At 43.0% G+C, this 14,026-nt stretch overlaps 1 protein-coding gene across 1 annotated transcript in view; it reads right to left on the bottom strand.

The window, feature by feature from the left end:
• Positions 1 to 12,650, bottom strand: part of SATB2 (SATB homeobox 2) — a gene marked incomplete at both ends in the record, with an annotated part of 30,172 nt that extends 17,522 nt beyond the window's left edge. The window contains one exon of the mRNA XM_010072849.1: positions 12,178 to 12,650. Coding sequence (XP_010071151.1) covers positions 12,178 to 12,650 — 473 coding nt within the window. The remainder of the gene's footprint in view (positions 1 to 12,177) is intronic.
• Positions 12,651 to 14,026: the final 1,376 nt, after the last annotated feature.

Genomic DNA, 14,026 nt, shown 5'->3' with positions numbered 1-14,026 from the left:
GCCGGCCGCAGAAGCTGTGTGAAATCCCAGTCAGAGCTCGGAAGTCTCACCTCAACCTGCTGCTGTGAGAAGAGCAACACTGAGCAACCGCGTGCAAAGGGACACCGCCGTGCCCCAGACACAATCTAGCTGTCGCTGTTAACACGAGCATTTTGCAGTTACTTTACATCCACAACCAAGGCAAGCTGCAAGCTGCCTCACAGTCAAGGCTTACTCCTTTCTTGTAAGAAAAATGTTACTAGAAAACAGCCATGTAGTCAAAACCCTGTAATATTTTGTCTTAGTTTATTTTCTTCCTTATCAGAGAGTCTCCCCCAAAAAGACTTGCTGAAACATTGCCACACCAGTTGGCCAGTTAACCAAATGCCAACATTTTACATATATATGGATAGTTACCAGGCTTCCTGACAAAGCCAGCAGACCACTGAACAACATATCTGTATCTGCATTTATCTGCTATCTGCTAGAAAACATCCATATTCAAACACACACGACAGCTCTACTTCAGCAGCATTAAACAAGCTCCACACACAACCTGAAGTTAGGCTGCACACAGCTCCATCTTTTCAGCTCCTCATCTGCATAATTGAGCTAAGAGATTCCCACTTCATTCTCCTGCAATTATCAGAGTAGTTACCAGAAGGACTGGAGCTGGGAATGGAGCCATGGTGGGATCGTCCAGTCAGAAATGGGATCAGAGAGAGAAGCCGACTGGTGAAAAAGATCTACACTGGGAAAAACTGTGAAGAAGGTGCAGTGCTGGGCTGGCCCTGGGCTGGCCTCTGGTATATTCTCTGTGACCTCAACACAACTGCCTGCTCATACTTGGCTTCTTCCTCAGGGTTTACCACCCCTCAGAGAAGCTAGGGACACCTTGAAAAGCTTTCCAGAATTTGTCAGGCTCACAGGCTGAGGAGAGATTAACCAAAAAAGGACATTACAGAAACTTGAAGCCATGACTTGAACGATTCCAAGATCGATACAGCAAGTCCTTATTATAAATTTCCGTTAAAGTCTGTGGAAAATTCTCCAAATGCAGTAAATAAATGAAATATCAGTTCCACAGTTTCTCTAAATTCTTAATTTTCTGCGTCTTTTAAAAGATATATATATTTTTTTTTTTAGGTAAAAGATCAGCTTCAAAAATCAATGGGTTTAGGTTGAAAGAAAGGTACCTAGAAGCTATTGGAGCTGACTCTAAGACAGTTTTTTCTTCCCCCCATCTTAGGCTGGCTAAATTTATGGTTCAATTTCAAAAATTGAGAGCAGAAACATATGTGAAAGCATGCCAGCAATTACTTTTCAGCACAGTCATTGACTCCCTATGTAAATCAGAGGCTCACAGGTACAAGTGGCTTGGTCACGGCACTAAGAGGTATCTCGTTGCCTGAGATACCAACTCTTGTGCTCGGAGGCTCCGAGTCATCACCAGAAACAGCTTATCATGGGGTAGATCTAGTGGGTTTGAACCCTAGCCTGTGTCTCTTTCGTCTGCAAGGGTCTCATCTCTGCTACAGGGATGTGGCAATATTTTGCATCACTGCTCAATCCCCAGGCTGTATGGCTGATGGGAGCCTCACCTCCTAATGCAGGGACCAACTCCAGGGCGAGGGACCAGCTTCCTGCCCTGCGCCCAGACAGAGACAACCCCTGTCAGGGGCTGAGCCCTGCTCCCCCACTCCAAGACTGCAGGTAGAAAACCTGGTTGCAAAGAGGGTTTTTCTGCAGCTCCTCCAAGTGCTTTGGCAGCTTAGGAAGCTTGTAAACAGCAGGACAGATAATAAGAAAACTGACTCAGAGGGAAACATCTCATGTCCTCCTGCAACTGAAGATGAACAGTGCTGGTAAACAACAGCAGCTAGATAGCTGAGTGATAGGGTAGGACAATAAAATAAAGTATCTTGAGAGCAATAACGTTTACAATAATATAATTCTGAGCTACTGAAGTATACACAAACTAACCAGTGAGCAACATTATAAAAAATAAAGTGATACTAAATAATCTGTTCAGCCTTTTTGTCACCTGCAACAAATTAGGCTTTCAATATGCAAAACATCTTCCTTCCAGAATAACAAATGATCATTATTTCATTTAATTGTAATTTAATGAGGCATAATGTATTTTTTAAAGTGATATACACCAGGTGTGTGGTGAGGAAACTGGCCCAGCCAGACAAACCCTACTGTTTCTATTTTTGAGAAAACCCTAAAGCCAGCCAGGGACTGTTTTCATTTCTGCAAATTATGTTTCTGCTGGAGGGGTGAGGGAGGGAAACCCACAGCATTTGTACATTTGTTATAAAATTCCATTGGCTAGATCAGCTCATTCCGACTTACTTACATCTCACATATTAAAAAAAAAAATATTAAATTGGCAGTTTGCAGAGTAACCAACTCTGCAAACCTAAAAGAGGAGCTTCAGGGACTAGAAAGTCTCTGACTGATTTTAAATAGCCAAACGGATCTTCTACAGTGAACACAGCTCTCAGGATACATTTTAGGACATGTAGCTTGATAATATCTCTGCTTTCCCACTCTTGTGCATCATTTTTAAAACAGTTGCTAAAGAGGCAACTGATGAAAAGTTTAATGTTCACAGAGGCTGTGCTCGCAAACGAGGTGTGAGCTCACCCCAAGACAAGGACTCTGCGCAGGCACGGTTTGGTTTACCCTTGGAACTTGCACCATTTCTAAAATTACACACTGGATCCATAACTGACTTTAAAGAATAATAACCAGTGGTGGAGAAGGGAGCACATGTCCAATCAAAACAAAAAAGTTGTTGGGCCTATTTAAGGTAGGAGTAATTTTGACTGTGTTTTCAAACTATCTGAAATGTAGTCCTTCAAGCCAGCAAAGTCACTGTCGTGGGGGTTTGCTTTGCACTCATTCTATTAAACCCCATTTGTGAACTCTTTTATTTTTATTAACTACAGGATTTCTAGGACAAACAACCCAAACCTCATGGGTAAGGAAGCTTTTTTTAAGCAACTTCTGAAAGACAATGCAGTACAATGTAGAGTGACTGTTGTTCAAACTGACGCCGACATCCAAAGGACCAACTGACCAGACTTTTGAGGCCAACACAAAGGCTTGACGAAAGCCCACAGAAGGCGAGTGTAGCCTTTCTGCCTTCTTCCCAAAGGGCTTTGGCTCAGGCCTGGAAAGGGCGTAAATGAGATCTCAGTGGGACAGCAGACTGCACTACCAGTGACCAAAGGCAGGACAGTTTTGTAACCAGAGCTTTTCAAAAGCAATCTGTGTAGGGGTGAGGAGGCCATGCGAGTGCAGCCCAGACAACAATGTCACGGGGACAGAGAAGGATGAGGGCTGTCAGGCAGCACAAGACTTGCAAGCACTAGCCAGGACCACACAGGCATCCGGTCCCGTGACTTGGGTGGGAGCTGTGCTCCCCTCGTACAGACCTAAGCAATGTGTCTACAAGAGCAGGCACTCAGGTTAAAAAGGTTCAAACCAGGCTTTGGACAATCAAAACGCTGGCCAAGGCAAAAACCTAAATAAACCCAACTAATGTGCTAAACCTCAGTTTTTACGGTCTGTATAAGGAGATTATATATACGAAGGACTAAAACAGCATAAACACTTTTTTCATACTTTTGGTTTATTTGTGCCTCTCCATACTTCAGCCATTGCCAAAAGCAACAGAGAAAATGCTGAAATACTAGAAAAATATTGCTCCTGTAGTAGTTAAAGCTCCAAGTACTTTAAGCCCAGTACTTGTAGCTGACAGTCTCAATAGAAAAGGTATTCTTCTTCCCATCAGGTATAGATGCGACTCTGATCAGGACCAGAAAATGTAGGAATCTATTCAAATTCAGCATCTGAATCTTAAAGATCAGTGATGTCAATCTGTCCCCTCTCAGCATCCCAGTTCAGCCCACAAGGCCTATTTCTAGCACAGAAGGCAGCGCTCAGGGAACCCCCACTTCGCTACTCATTCCTACTGAACTGCACTGAAATCATACCTTCAGCACACAACAACAAACTTGATTTTGCCAGAGTAAAATGACCATTTATATTTAAAATTGTCTGCTACTTGCAATTGAAACCTAGAGGATGCCAGTGAGCCCGGGGAGCTCTGCAGCAGGAGCACTAAGTTTTCATAACCCTTCGAGGAAATAAAGTGTCTCCACCTGCCCTGCTTTTGTCACGTCAAGGCAGGCTTTTACCATGACATCTCTTTGCCTCTCTGCATTTACTCCAGATCCCACCTTCAATATTGTCTTCTGGGCTGAATAAGATACATTCAACAATTCTAAAAATGCTTCTCTTTTCCTCTAAGTATACAGCACTCAACAAGAACCTCTATAGGAAGCACTTGTAGGCTTCTTAGGACTCAAGCTCATTTTCAAATGCTCATTGCTTTGTTTCCATTCCCTTGCGTCTCTTCCCAATTCCAGCTGGAATATGAAGCAGAAGCGCTAGAAGTCTCTTAGAAATGCTTACCCTGGCAATGTGTCCAGTCCAATTTTGCTAAGGAAAATTGCTTTTGATAATCAGTGGAAATTTTTGAGTGGTCAGCCAAACCAAGCACCTTTATATCCATCCTGTCACAGTTTCCATCGGGCAAAACCGCGTTTGCACCCTGTTCCCTGACCAACTCTTCTGTCTCAATAGGTAAAGTGTGCGGTGCCACATTTGTGCCAGTTCATATGAACTTCAGAACTCACTGGACTTTGGTTTTCCATCGGCATGAAGGGGAGACTGTCTCCCAGAACCCTCCTGTGTAGCTGAATGCATCACATCAGTCCCTCATCAAAAGGAAATCTCCTGATCTCTAGATACACTGCCTACAGCCAGAGTATGCGCCTCGTTCTTAAACTCATTTAACTAATGCTAAAACACATACATCTCAGGAGAGAGCTGCTTAGGCACAAAGCATTTAGAGGCTGATTTGAATAAAACTTATACAGGGTGCAACAATGACAATTTGATTTTTATTATTAAAAATGAAGTGTTTAAATCCTCAAAGAAAATGCCTTTATTGCATTAGTTTAATAAAGCCTCTTTTTTATTACGGTATCTCTTTTTATGAGGGTAGACAGGATGTGCATGTGGAACTGAATGTGGATACATGGGGAAAAGGAGGCACAGAAAGACTGACCACCTGCAGCCGCAAAGTGCCACCATTTATATGACACGCATGTAAAACCTTTATATTGAAATATGCCAGAAAATGAGCAAGAGGCACAGCTCATGCACACTCTGTTTATCTGTGCATTTGCTTCCAAGGCTCAGGACTCCTGTGCATCAGCTGAGCAGGCAGCAGCCGCCTCCTACAAGCACACATTCTGAAAGCCTGACTCACGTGCTACTTAAGATCTTTTCATTCAGCCTACTGAATACAATTAAGTTAATTGAAACTGAAATTTTGGGCTGTGCAAAACCCACTGTTGGAACAAATATCCCATGTACTAAAAATCTGCAATTTATTAAATTAAGCACTTCCCTTACAGACTGCCTTCTTTCCTGTGAGTACAACAGAACACTGCTTGTGCCACATTACACACAAGAATAAAACAAGCAGGCAGCATGAAAGGGTTTCATGCAATAAGAGAGAGTTTTTTGTGGGGGAAAAGAACAACAAAAAAATTCCCCCCAAAACCAAAACCAGAACCCTTGCTAATTAAAAGTCTGTGCACAATGGGGCAGACACCATAGCAATGAATGCAGCATGAATGCCTCACTAGATACCAGGCAGAGAATTAAAGCTTCTTGTCTTTCTCTCGAGTTAAAGGGAAAATTATTTTCAAGAGGAATTCTGTCCAGGATTTGGCTCACAAGCAAGTAGAGGTGGAAGAATTAGTTATTTCAACAAGCTGTATTTCTAATCTTAAAGCCTCTTAGAGGACTCAGGTCTGATCCCACTTCAGTTTGGGGGAATTTTGCCAACGAACACTGAATTAGACACAAATGAGGAGTCACCACCCACCTCCCTCCTTGCCTGACTCCAAAGCCTTTCTTTGGAGTTTCCTTACCAACCACACTTCTCTCAGAGCCCCCACCCCCTCTATAACTGACCAGCAACACCTCTGTACACTGCAGTAGTGTTATTTCTCCCTTCCCTGCTGCAGGAGTCTGCACTTGCCCACAGTCACACCAGGGAGCTGCAGCACTATCCAGCATCGATCCAGCATTTCCCTACGCCTCAACCTGCTCCTGCAGCCAAGGTGTGACAGAATCCCTCAAACAAGGTGGATCTATTTCATTTTATCATAAATTTCATTACATCGAAGGTTGGTAGAGTTGAGTTTCTTTCTCCGTGTGCTGTTACTTCCCTAATACAAAGAGGCAGGGTTAGGCACCAACTCCCCAGGCAGGAGCCAAGCTGGGCAAGCGCTCCTTCCTCCCCACAGGCTGGAAAGCCAACACTCTCACCCAGAGCTACTCACGGTGGGAGGGAGAGAGCAGTGCTCTTTGGAAAGAGAGTTGCAAGCAGTCTGAATATGCCTGGTGTTTCTACCCAGCTCTCTTTGTATCTGGCACCACAACTGTTTCATTCAAAAAGCCTCAGGTTCATGGGTATTTCCAGTTTCTGAGGCTGTTCAGTAAAACAAGCACTGGCCACTCGCCCAAACATTTTACTAGTTTTGGCTATTATGTCAAAACATTGGCAAACAAAGACGCTTAAAAAAAAAGAAAGCTATAAACAGAAACACTCATTCAGTCTATAGGCTTTGTGGTCCACTGGGCACTCCCAAGGAGGAGAGAAGCAGTTCACTGATCCAGTGGTTTAGACTGTCTGGACTCTTACAAACAGCCTGACCAACTGTCCTGACAGCAACTCCACGAGCCTGCAGCAAAGAGGGATGCTGAGCAAGTGGGGAGAGGAGGGACAGTATATTCGTTTTGTTTCTGCAAAGCAGGATTCAAATGACCTATTTTCCAGCTAGGATTCTCAAGAGCACACATGACTTCAGCACCTACAGATCTGCTAAAAAGCTTTCCAGAGAAGGTCAAGGTAAATCCAAGAGATCATTTTCATGTATTTCCTTTAAAAGAGTCCTCTTTCTTCCCCAACCATCACCACCTGCCCATTTCTCAACACATTACGACCTGCAATAAGAAAGCTTTGGTTACTCCAACCTTTTGATTGCAACCCAAATGCTCTATTAAGAGACACTACAGTGCAAGAGGGAGAAGGCACAAGGACTCTGCCCTGAGGATGGCCAAAATCCACGTGTGTATTCTTCCCCAGGAAGAAGTCTGCAGCCTTGGTAACCACTTTGGCCAGCAGTCCCCTTGTCCTGCCTCCCACTTCGCAGGAGATCGGCTGACCAGCCTGAAGGGTGCTCATGCTATTAGAAGCTAACAGTCACCTAGAGGTTATCCTGATTTAAAGATGGGGCATGCTACAGCCAGGTAGGCGTTTTTGGAGAACTCCAGCCAGCAGTGACAGCCCCTCTGACTTTACTGCACTGTTTGAGACCAATGAGGGACAGATGTACCCCCTGCGCATTAAAACCTTCTCACCCTCTGCAGCCTGTATCTTGCAGGCACCTCCTTTGCTGCGGCCTTTTCAAACCTTTGACCACTTTTTAAAAATGTGCACAGGCCAATTCCAAGTGTGAGACACATCTGCTCTGCCTCTGACAGTTGCGCTTCTCCTGTGAATTTGCAGTATTAATCAGACTTCTCCTTGTTTCTTTTTTTTTTTCTCAAGATTTAATAGTTTGTTACAGACTTAAAAAGTGCCAAAGTCTTACAGAAAGCAAAACTTTCACTAATGATTGTTTTAATAGCAACTTCAGCTTCCAGCTTGGCTGCATGTCAGCATGCTTTATGAAGATGCCCTGCATTTTAAAATAAAGATATCAGGTATGACCATGTAACTCTCAAGTGTTTGATGGGCCTCATACAGCTCTCTGTCTTCCATTCAAACCCACTCACACTCCTGCACACAGTTTTTAAGACCCAGACAAGGATGCCTAGTTTTCCACTAGCGAGCTATTAGTTCATAGCAGCAATCCCAACAAAGACAACAAACTATTTCAGTAAACAACACATTCAAATCAAGGAGCCTGCAAATTTCCGACTTCTGGGTCACAGGCCAGCAGAGCTGCAGAAGGGATCCAAAGGCCAAGGATCTTGGCCATGAAGAACCTGGGCACAAACTATGCAATTATACAAGCAAGAAACTAAACCTCCTGCCCCAGCAACACTGCTAACCACCTTAAGTCATGGCAAACTCCTTCCACCCCCTTGATCCATTCTTTCCTGTATAAGCCAGTGGGTCCCATGGTTGCCTTGGAGGGAGGGAAATGGTGGCCAGCTAAGCACAGAGCCAGCAATATAAACATCCCTTTTGTGTTGTCCTTTCTGCCTGCATCGGACCCATCTCAGCAGGGCTCCTGGAAGAGGGCAGAACAGCCCCAGCTCCACTCCTTGGGCTACACCACCTTCTTGACAAGTTTAAATAGTGACTCACTGCAGTCCACAAGAGAGGACCATATCTGGAGTTAAAAACTGCAGTGCTGCTGGCTACTGCAAGAGAAGATAGAGTCTGAGAAGGTGTCTTTCCAACAGACACCATTCTTATAATTGCTGAGCAGGTCGTAGGCAACACCATCTTAGACAAACCTGGTAGTGTGCACCAGCATTTTAAATGTTTTGAAGGTTCTTTAGGAATTTCCTGCTCATTCGAAATGGTGTCATTAAAACCATCTTCAATAACTGTATTGCCTCTGAGGGACTGAGAGCTCTCTTCTACCTATCCTGTTTGCTGAATAAATAGGCATTTCGATTCCACAGTAGGGTTAATTAAAATTGTGACAATGACTCTCTAAAGATAAAATAAAAAGAATGGGCAGAGATTAGTCCAAGGCATTTAGTAAAAATCAGTCATACCCACTTTGAGGGTTCTTCATACTCAGTTTCAAATAAATCTGAAAATCTTCACTTTGGGAGTTTCTGTTTGAATGAAATCCTCTTCATGGCTAACCCAGCCTGGGCCAGCTCCTCACCAAACACTCTGTGCAGCTCTCCTGTGTGCACGGGAGATGCAACGCTACCTCATGTTCAGTCCCTATCTCAGAGAGGGATCTCGGTGGGAGCACTGTGTCCCAGGAAATGCACTGGATTTGTCACAGAGCCTGAAGCGCTTTGTTTGCATGTGTGAAGACAACATGGCCACAGGTATAAGCAAATATTGTTGTCTTAACCTATGTATTTCCAACTTTAAGAGGAATATCTGGATGTTTCACAAACCATACAACTGCACCTCTCCTTCTTCTGACCCTCCTCACGTCCCCCTTCCCACACACATGACACATACATGTGTCAGCCATTTGTTCCGATGGATTTGGCCTAGTTTGGATCAAAGCTTCCTCTACTTCATTTAACAGATTTGCTCAGATGGAAGGTCTCAGGGGAGAAATAATGTTAGTAAGAGGGGGTTTTTCAGCATTGAGTATGTAGGTCATTGGACTTTAAAATAAATTAGAGAATAGTTTATCTATTAAACAAGCCTCACAGTACATATTTCATGAAGCTATACTTAATTATAGGCTAATGTGCACCACAGCACTACCATGAAGAAAGATTAAGCAGTGGCCCATAATGCAGTGATTAATACAATTATTAGCTGGCTGGCCTACAGCATCTATTATTTGGTACCATCATGAGAAACAACAGGCCTCCAGTTTCTAAGGCTGGTACTTCCTGTGAAATGCAACAAACCCAAACATTTCCAGAGAGGAATGCTCAGCTCTCGGCACCTCCCAAGGAGAGGATCCTCAGAGGCAGCAGAGGGAATGCAAGGAGGTGAGAGTAGACTTGAATTTCCACTTCAAGTGACTTGTACAGAGTTTGCTTCTCCACCGTGGGCGTGTGGGAACATCCCACATCTTCTGCTGTGCAGCACAAGGCTGACTGTCTGAGCACCGCTTCTTAATACCTCAAACAGTCTCTAACATGACAGGAGCTTGATTTGAGTTGGAATTAAAAGCTGAGGACAGGGAAGTACCTACACTCTTTTGCTACAGTGATGGCTCCTAGGACATGACACACTGTATGTAAGATTCACTGGTCTTCTATATTAAGGCCCTGTAGACCAATGAAACACAGCTGGGAGACAAGCAAAACTTTTATGGATGTTTAAGACTTGCCTGTTCTGGAATCAGTGTCAAGGACTGTGTAGTACATCATATTACTTATGATGGAGGGCTAAGAAGTAGGTAATTTCTTTTCTTTTATATACAATTATGTGTCTGATATCTTGCAATGAAGCAATCAAAATCAGGGAAGATTTTTTTTTAAAGAAAAGCTAGAGTAGTTAGTGGACTCTAAGATAAATGTCAGCAGGAGGACTGACAAAACCAGTGATACTAACTAGCATCCTGAACTACAGACACTGTAGTTATATATACTGAACATAAATGCCAAGTGGTCCGACTTCCAGGCGCATCCCTGCCAAGGAGAGGTATGTGGCACATTCTCAAAGGACACTACACTGCAAGAGGTGTAAAAGGAACAAAAAAAATCCCCACTACTCCCATCAAGACCCCAAACCACACTGCAACTGATTTACTCCGTATTTCAGACTACCTATCAAGACTGTGGCGCAATCTCTATCGTAGCTGCTATTAACACCATAGCCAGATGCCAGTGCTGTGCCACTGCTAGGCAGCGGCCAGAGTGGTCTCTCTCACAGGCTTGCCTTCTGCCTGCTGTCAATGTACAACATTTGGTCAGTAATAACCCCAGCAAGTCTTGGGGTTTCCTAGACACACGTATCCTTTTAAACACTACAGTAGCACTGTCGATATAACGCACAAGTTGTATGACAGCTTCCTCATTGGGGAATGAACTTTCGGTTCAATGCCAGACTTAGGCATTACCAACCCAACTCTCCCAGTCTGGCTAAAGCAGAGCTCCATGTTCAGTCACAGTGGCAAAGCCCTCACTGGCAACGTTACTGCTGACCTCTTGCTTGATTTCAGAATATTTCATTCTGTCAATACCATCTACCTTGTCTATACCAGACTTTATATACAACAGGTTATGATCCCAGAGGGATGAAAAGCTTTTCCAAATTAGAAGCAGCATTTTAAGGAGGAAATACTCATACATTCCTACATAGTTTTCATTTGATATCCTCAAGGCTAATCCCAGAACTCAAAGTCATGTTGACTGGAAGTGAATGTTTCCTTCTGAGTGCAGCCATCTTAGGAATTTAATGGAAGAAGGGAAGTAATAAAAATGTGCTCCATACTCTAACTAGTTCCCTCATAACATGGCATTTACAAAATGGCAGTGCCAAAGAAAATCATTAATCCAGAACAGAAAAAGGCACTGTATGGGACAAGGGACAGACCTCCAGGAAACACCTCCTCTCCCCTTTTTTTCTCTTGCTGGTGAAGCTTATCTGAAAGACCAACTCCAATCGCACAAAATAAATTCGTACCAACATTAAAAATTAAGCCATTTTCCATTTCTTTAACCTTGCTTGAGAGTATCACAACTGAGAGACCATACTTTGTATGCCTTGAATGGCAGCAGGATATATGTAAATGGCCTGTCTTTCTGAACATACATTCACTCCAGGTACTCCAGGTGCTAGGCTTACACTGACGCTATCATGAGATCATTTCAACATCTGCATTTCACTAGGTGAGTGAGAAAGCTTGCGTCAGATGTACGAAAAGCAAATACGATTTGCTGCAAATGGCAGACATCTTTCCCAGCCATCAGTCTTTAGGCCTATGCACACTTGTCTTACACATTTCTTGTGGCAGTAGCCTCTGGCGTTAGTTGAGGCATCAGTTGTACCACAGGAAGGAACTGAGGAAGCAACAGAAGCCCAAAGACACCTCTGACTCTCAGTCTTGCTACCTCTTCCTGGCTATCAGGCAGGGGCAGACGTGGAAGTTCATAACCACAGAGATGAAATCAGGGAAGAACTCACACAAGCAGAATTACTGCTAGAGAACAAACCTCAGGTAATGGCACTGGGGTGACCAAATGCAAACGAACAGCTGTTCAAGGAAGAAACAGTCTGTTCAATCCCAACAAAGACAATGGGGCGAAAAACGGTACGGTGGTTTGACCTGTTTCTACAGCACACCTCCTACCTTCATCTGCAACAACCATACACCCCCACAAGAGCCACAGCTTTGCCCCCTCAGCACTTCTTGGTTATAGAATAAAAATTGATACCTGTGTGCGGTTGAATGCTACTCTTGCAAAGACAGCTTGAGACACACTGGCTCTCTTCAGCTCATCTCTGACTTGCTGGTAAATATCTGGAGAGACTTCCACCGATGAATTTGATGGCTCTGGTTTGACAGCTCTAGGGATGGGTGGATGATTCAAGAACTGCTGGTTGATAGCTTGTGGGTGCTGGTGAGCCAATAGCCGGCTGACAGCAATCTGTTGGTTTATCAGATGGGCCATTGCTATCTGCTGCCTCACCAGTTGTGGACTGAGCTGAGGAGACAGGAGCCCAGGGTTTATCATTGTCTGCATTGTTGGCACTTGGTTTCGGATTGGAGTACTGTGGTGAATTTGGCCATGAGGAGACTGTTCGTTAGTTTTTCCCAAGGTTGCCAGCTGGTTGATATTTGGTAAATGCATGGGACGTTGACCAAGAACACAATAGTCTGAAAGGTTTGCTCTTTCCGCTCTTTCCACTGTTAAAAGAGAAAAATTAGTTTGCGGTCATTTCAGTTTGCACTTACAAAAGGACTGTTAGGGCAAGGGTTACTGCAGGTGACTCCACATAACAACACCCGCTTTAGTTTGCAGATCTGCACTTGCATAAAAGCTTCACAGAAAATCATCAAAAGCAGCACAAAGTAAAAGCAACAACAATAATTAACATTCTTTTGGACTCCTCAGGCAGCACCCACTGCTCAGGAAGTCTCCTTATCAGATCAGTAGAAGGTACCCTCTCCAGCCTCATCTCCTAAAGAAACCAGCTTGGACATTTCCACTCGCACTGTCACTAATTTTTGAATCTGTCACAGCAAATTGAATAACTATTGAAAGGGGTGAACATTTCAGAATCACGGGCATTTACATGAAGGAAATTCAAACTAGTATCCACTCACACAAACTCAATGGAAACCAGACCATTCCCTGTGCAGCTCATAGATCAGCTTTTCATTACAAACTCAGCAACTATTATCTTTTGTGACATAAACTCTACCTTCCATTGTGTGTGGATAAAGTTATTTGGTAATGTCAATTCACCCAGGTGCACTACAGCAGAATCGTCCTGCTTGTGTGAAAGTATGCTACAAAACTATGCAATTCACACATGAGAAAATTTTTAAGCAATGGTTCCTATATACAAAGCCTCACTGGTACAAGTCTGCCCAGAAACCTTAAAGCATCTCTGCATGAATGCCAACTTTAAAGAAAGTGGCTTCACTCTCTTCAAAAGAACTTTGTTTAGCCCAACAAAGACCCCAGATCCCTAAGTGACACCATGCTACAAAAAAATGAAACACTACACACAAAATGCATATATTGTATATACTGATATGTGTTGTCCCTTTTAAATATATTATGTCCCTTTTAAATATATTATGTCAGCATAATATCTTGCAATATATTGCAATATCTTTTTGTGTAGCTAAATGCACATCCTACAATAATAAATTTCCTCTAAAAGTAGTGTTTGAAATAGAAAATGAAGTTTAAAAAGTACACAAATATAACTATTACTAATCAGAAGTCATTTTACAGTAGGTTGCAGATTCCATGACAATAAACTACATGCAACTGGATAGGCATTTATATACTGATCTGATACAAAAGTGTTCAGGGATGCATATCATACAACTAGAAAACTACTACCTCATCTCTGTTGCTCTCAGCAAATAACAAGACAGGATTTATTTCATAAATATAATAATACTATTATAACTTGTGTAATGATTAACAACTGTACAAGGCTTTGAACTCTTTTTAAAAACTTAATCTATATAAAGCTTTGAAGCTTTACACAGTTAATACTCAAGATGACAGTTTACTGATGACTTTCTCTGTTTCCTTCTAAATA

The sequence above is a fragment of the Pterocles gutturalis genome, unplaced genomic scaffold (genome assembly GCF_000699245.1).
Source record: "Pterocles gutturalis isolate BGI_N339 unplaced genomic scaffold, ASM69924v1 scaffold37267, whole genome shotgun sequence".
Lineage (NCBI taxonomy): Eukaryota > Metazoa > Chordata > Aves > Pterocliformes > Pteroclidae > Pterocles > Pterocles gutturalis.
Note: the sequence above shows the minus strand (reverse complement) of the source record. Positions and strands in the feature narration are given on the sequence as shown.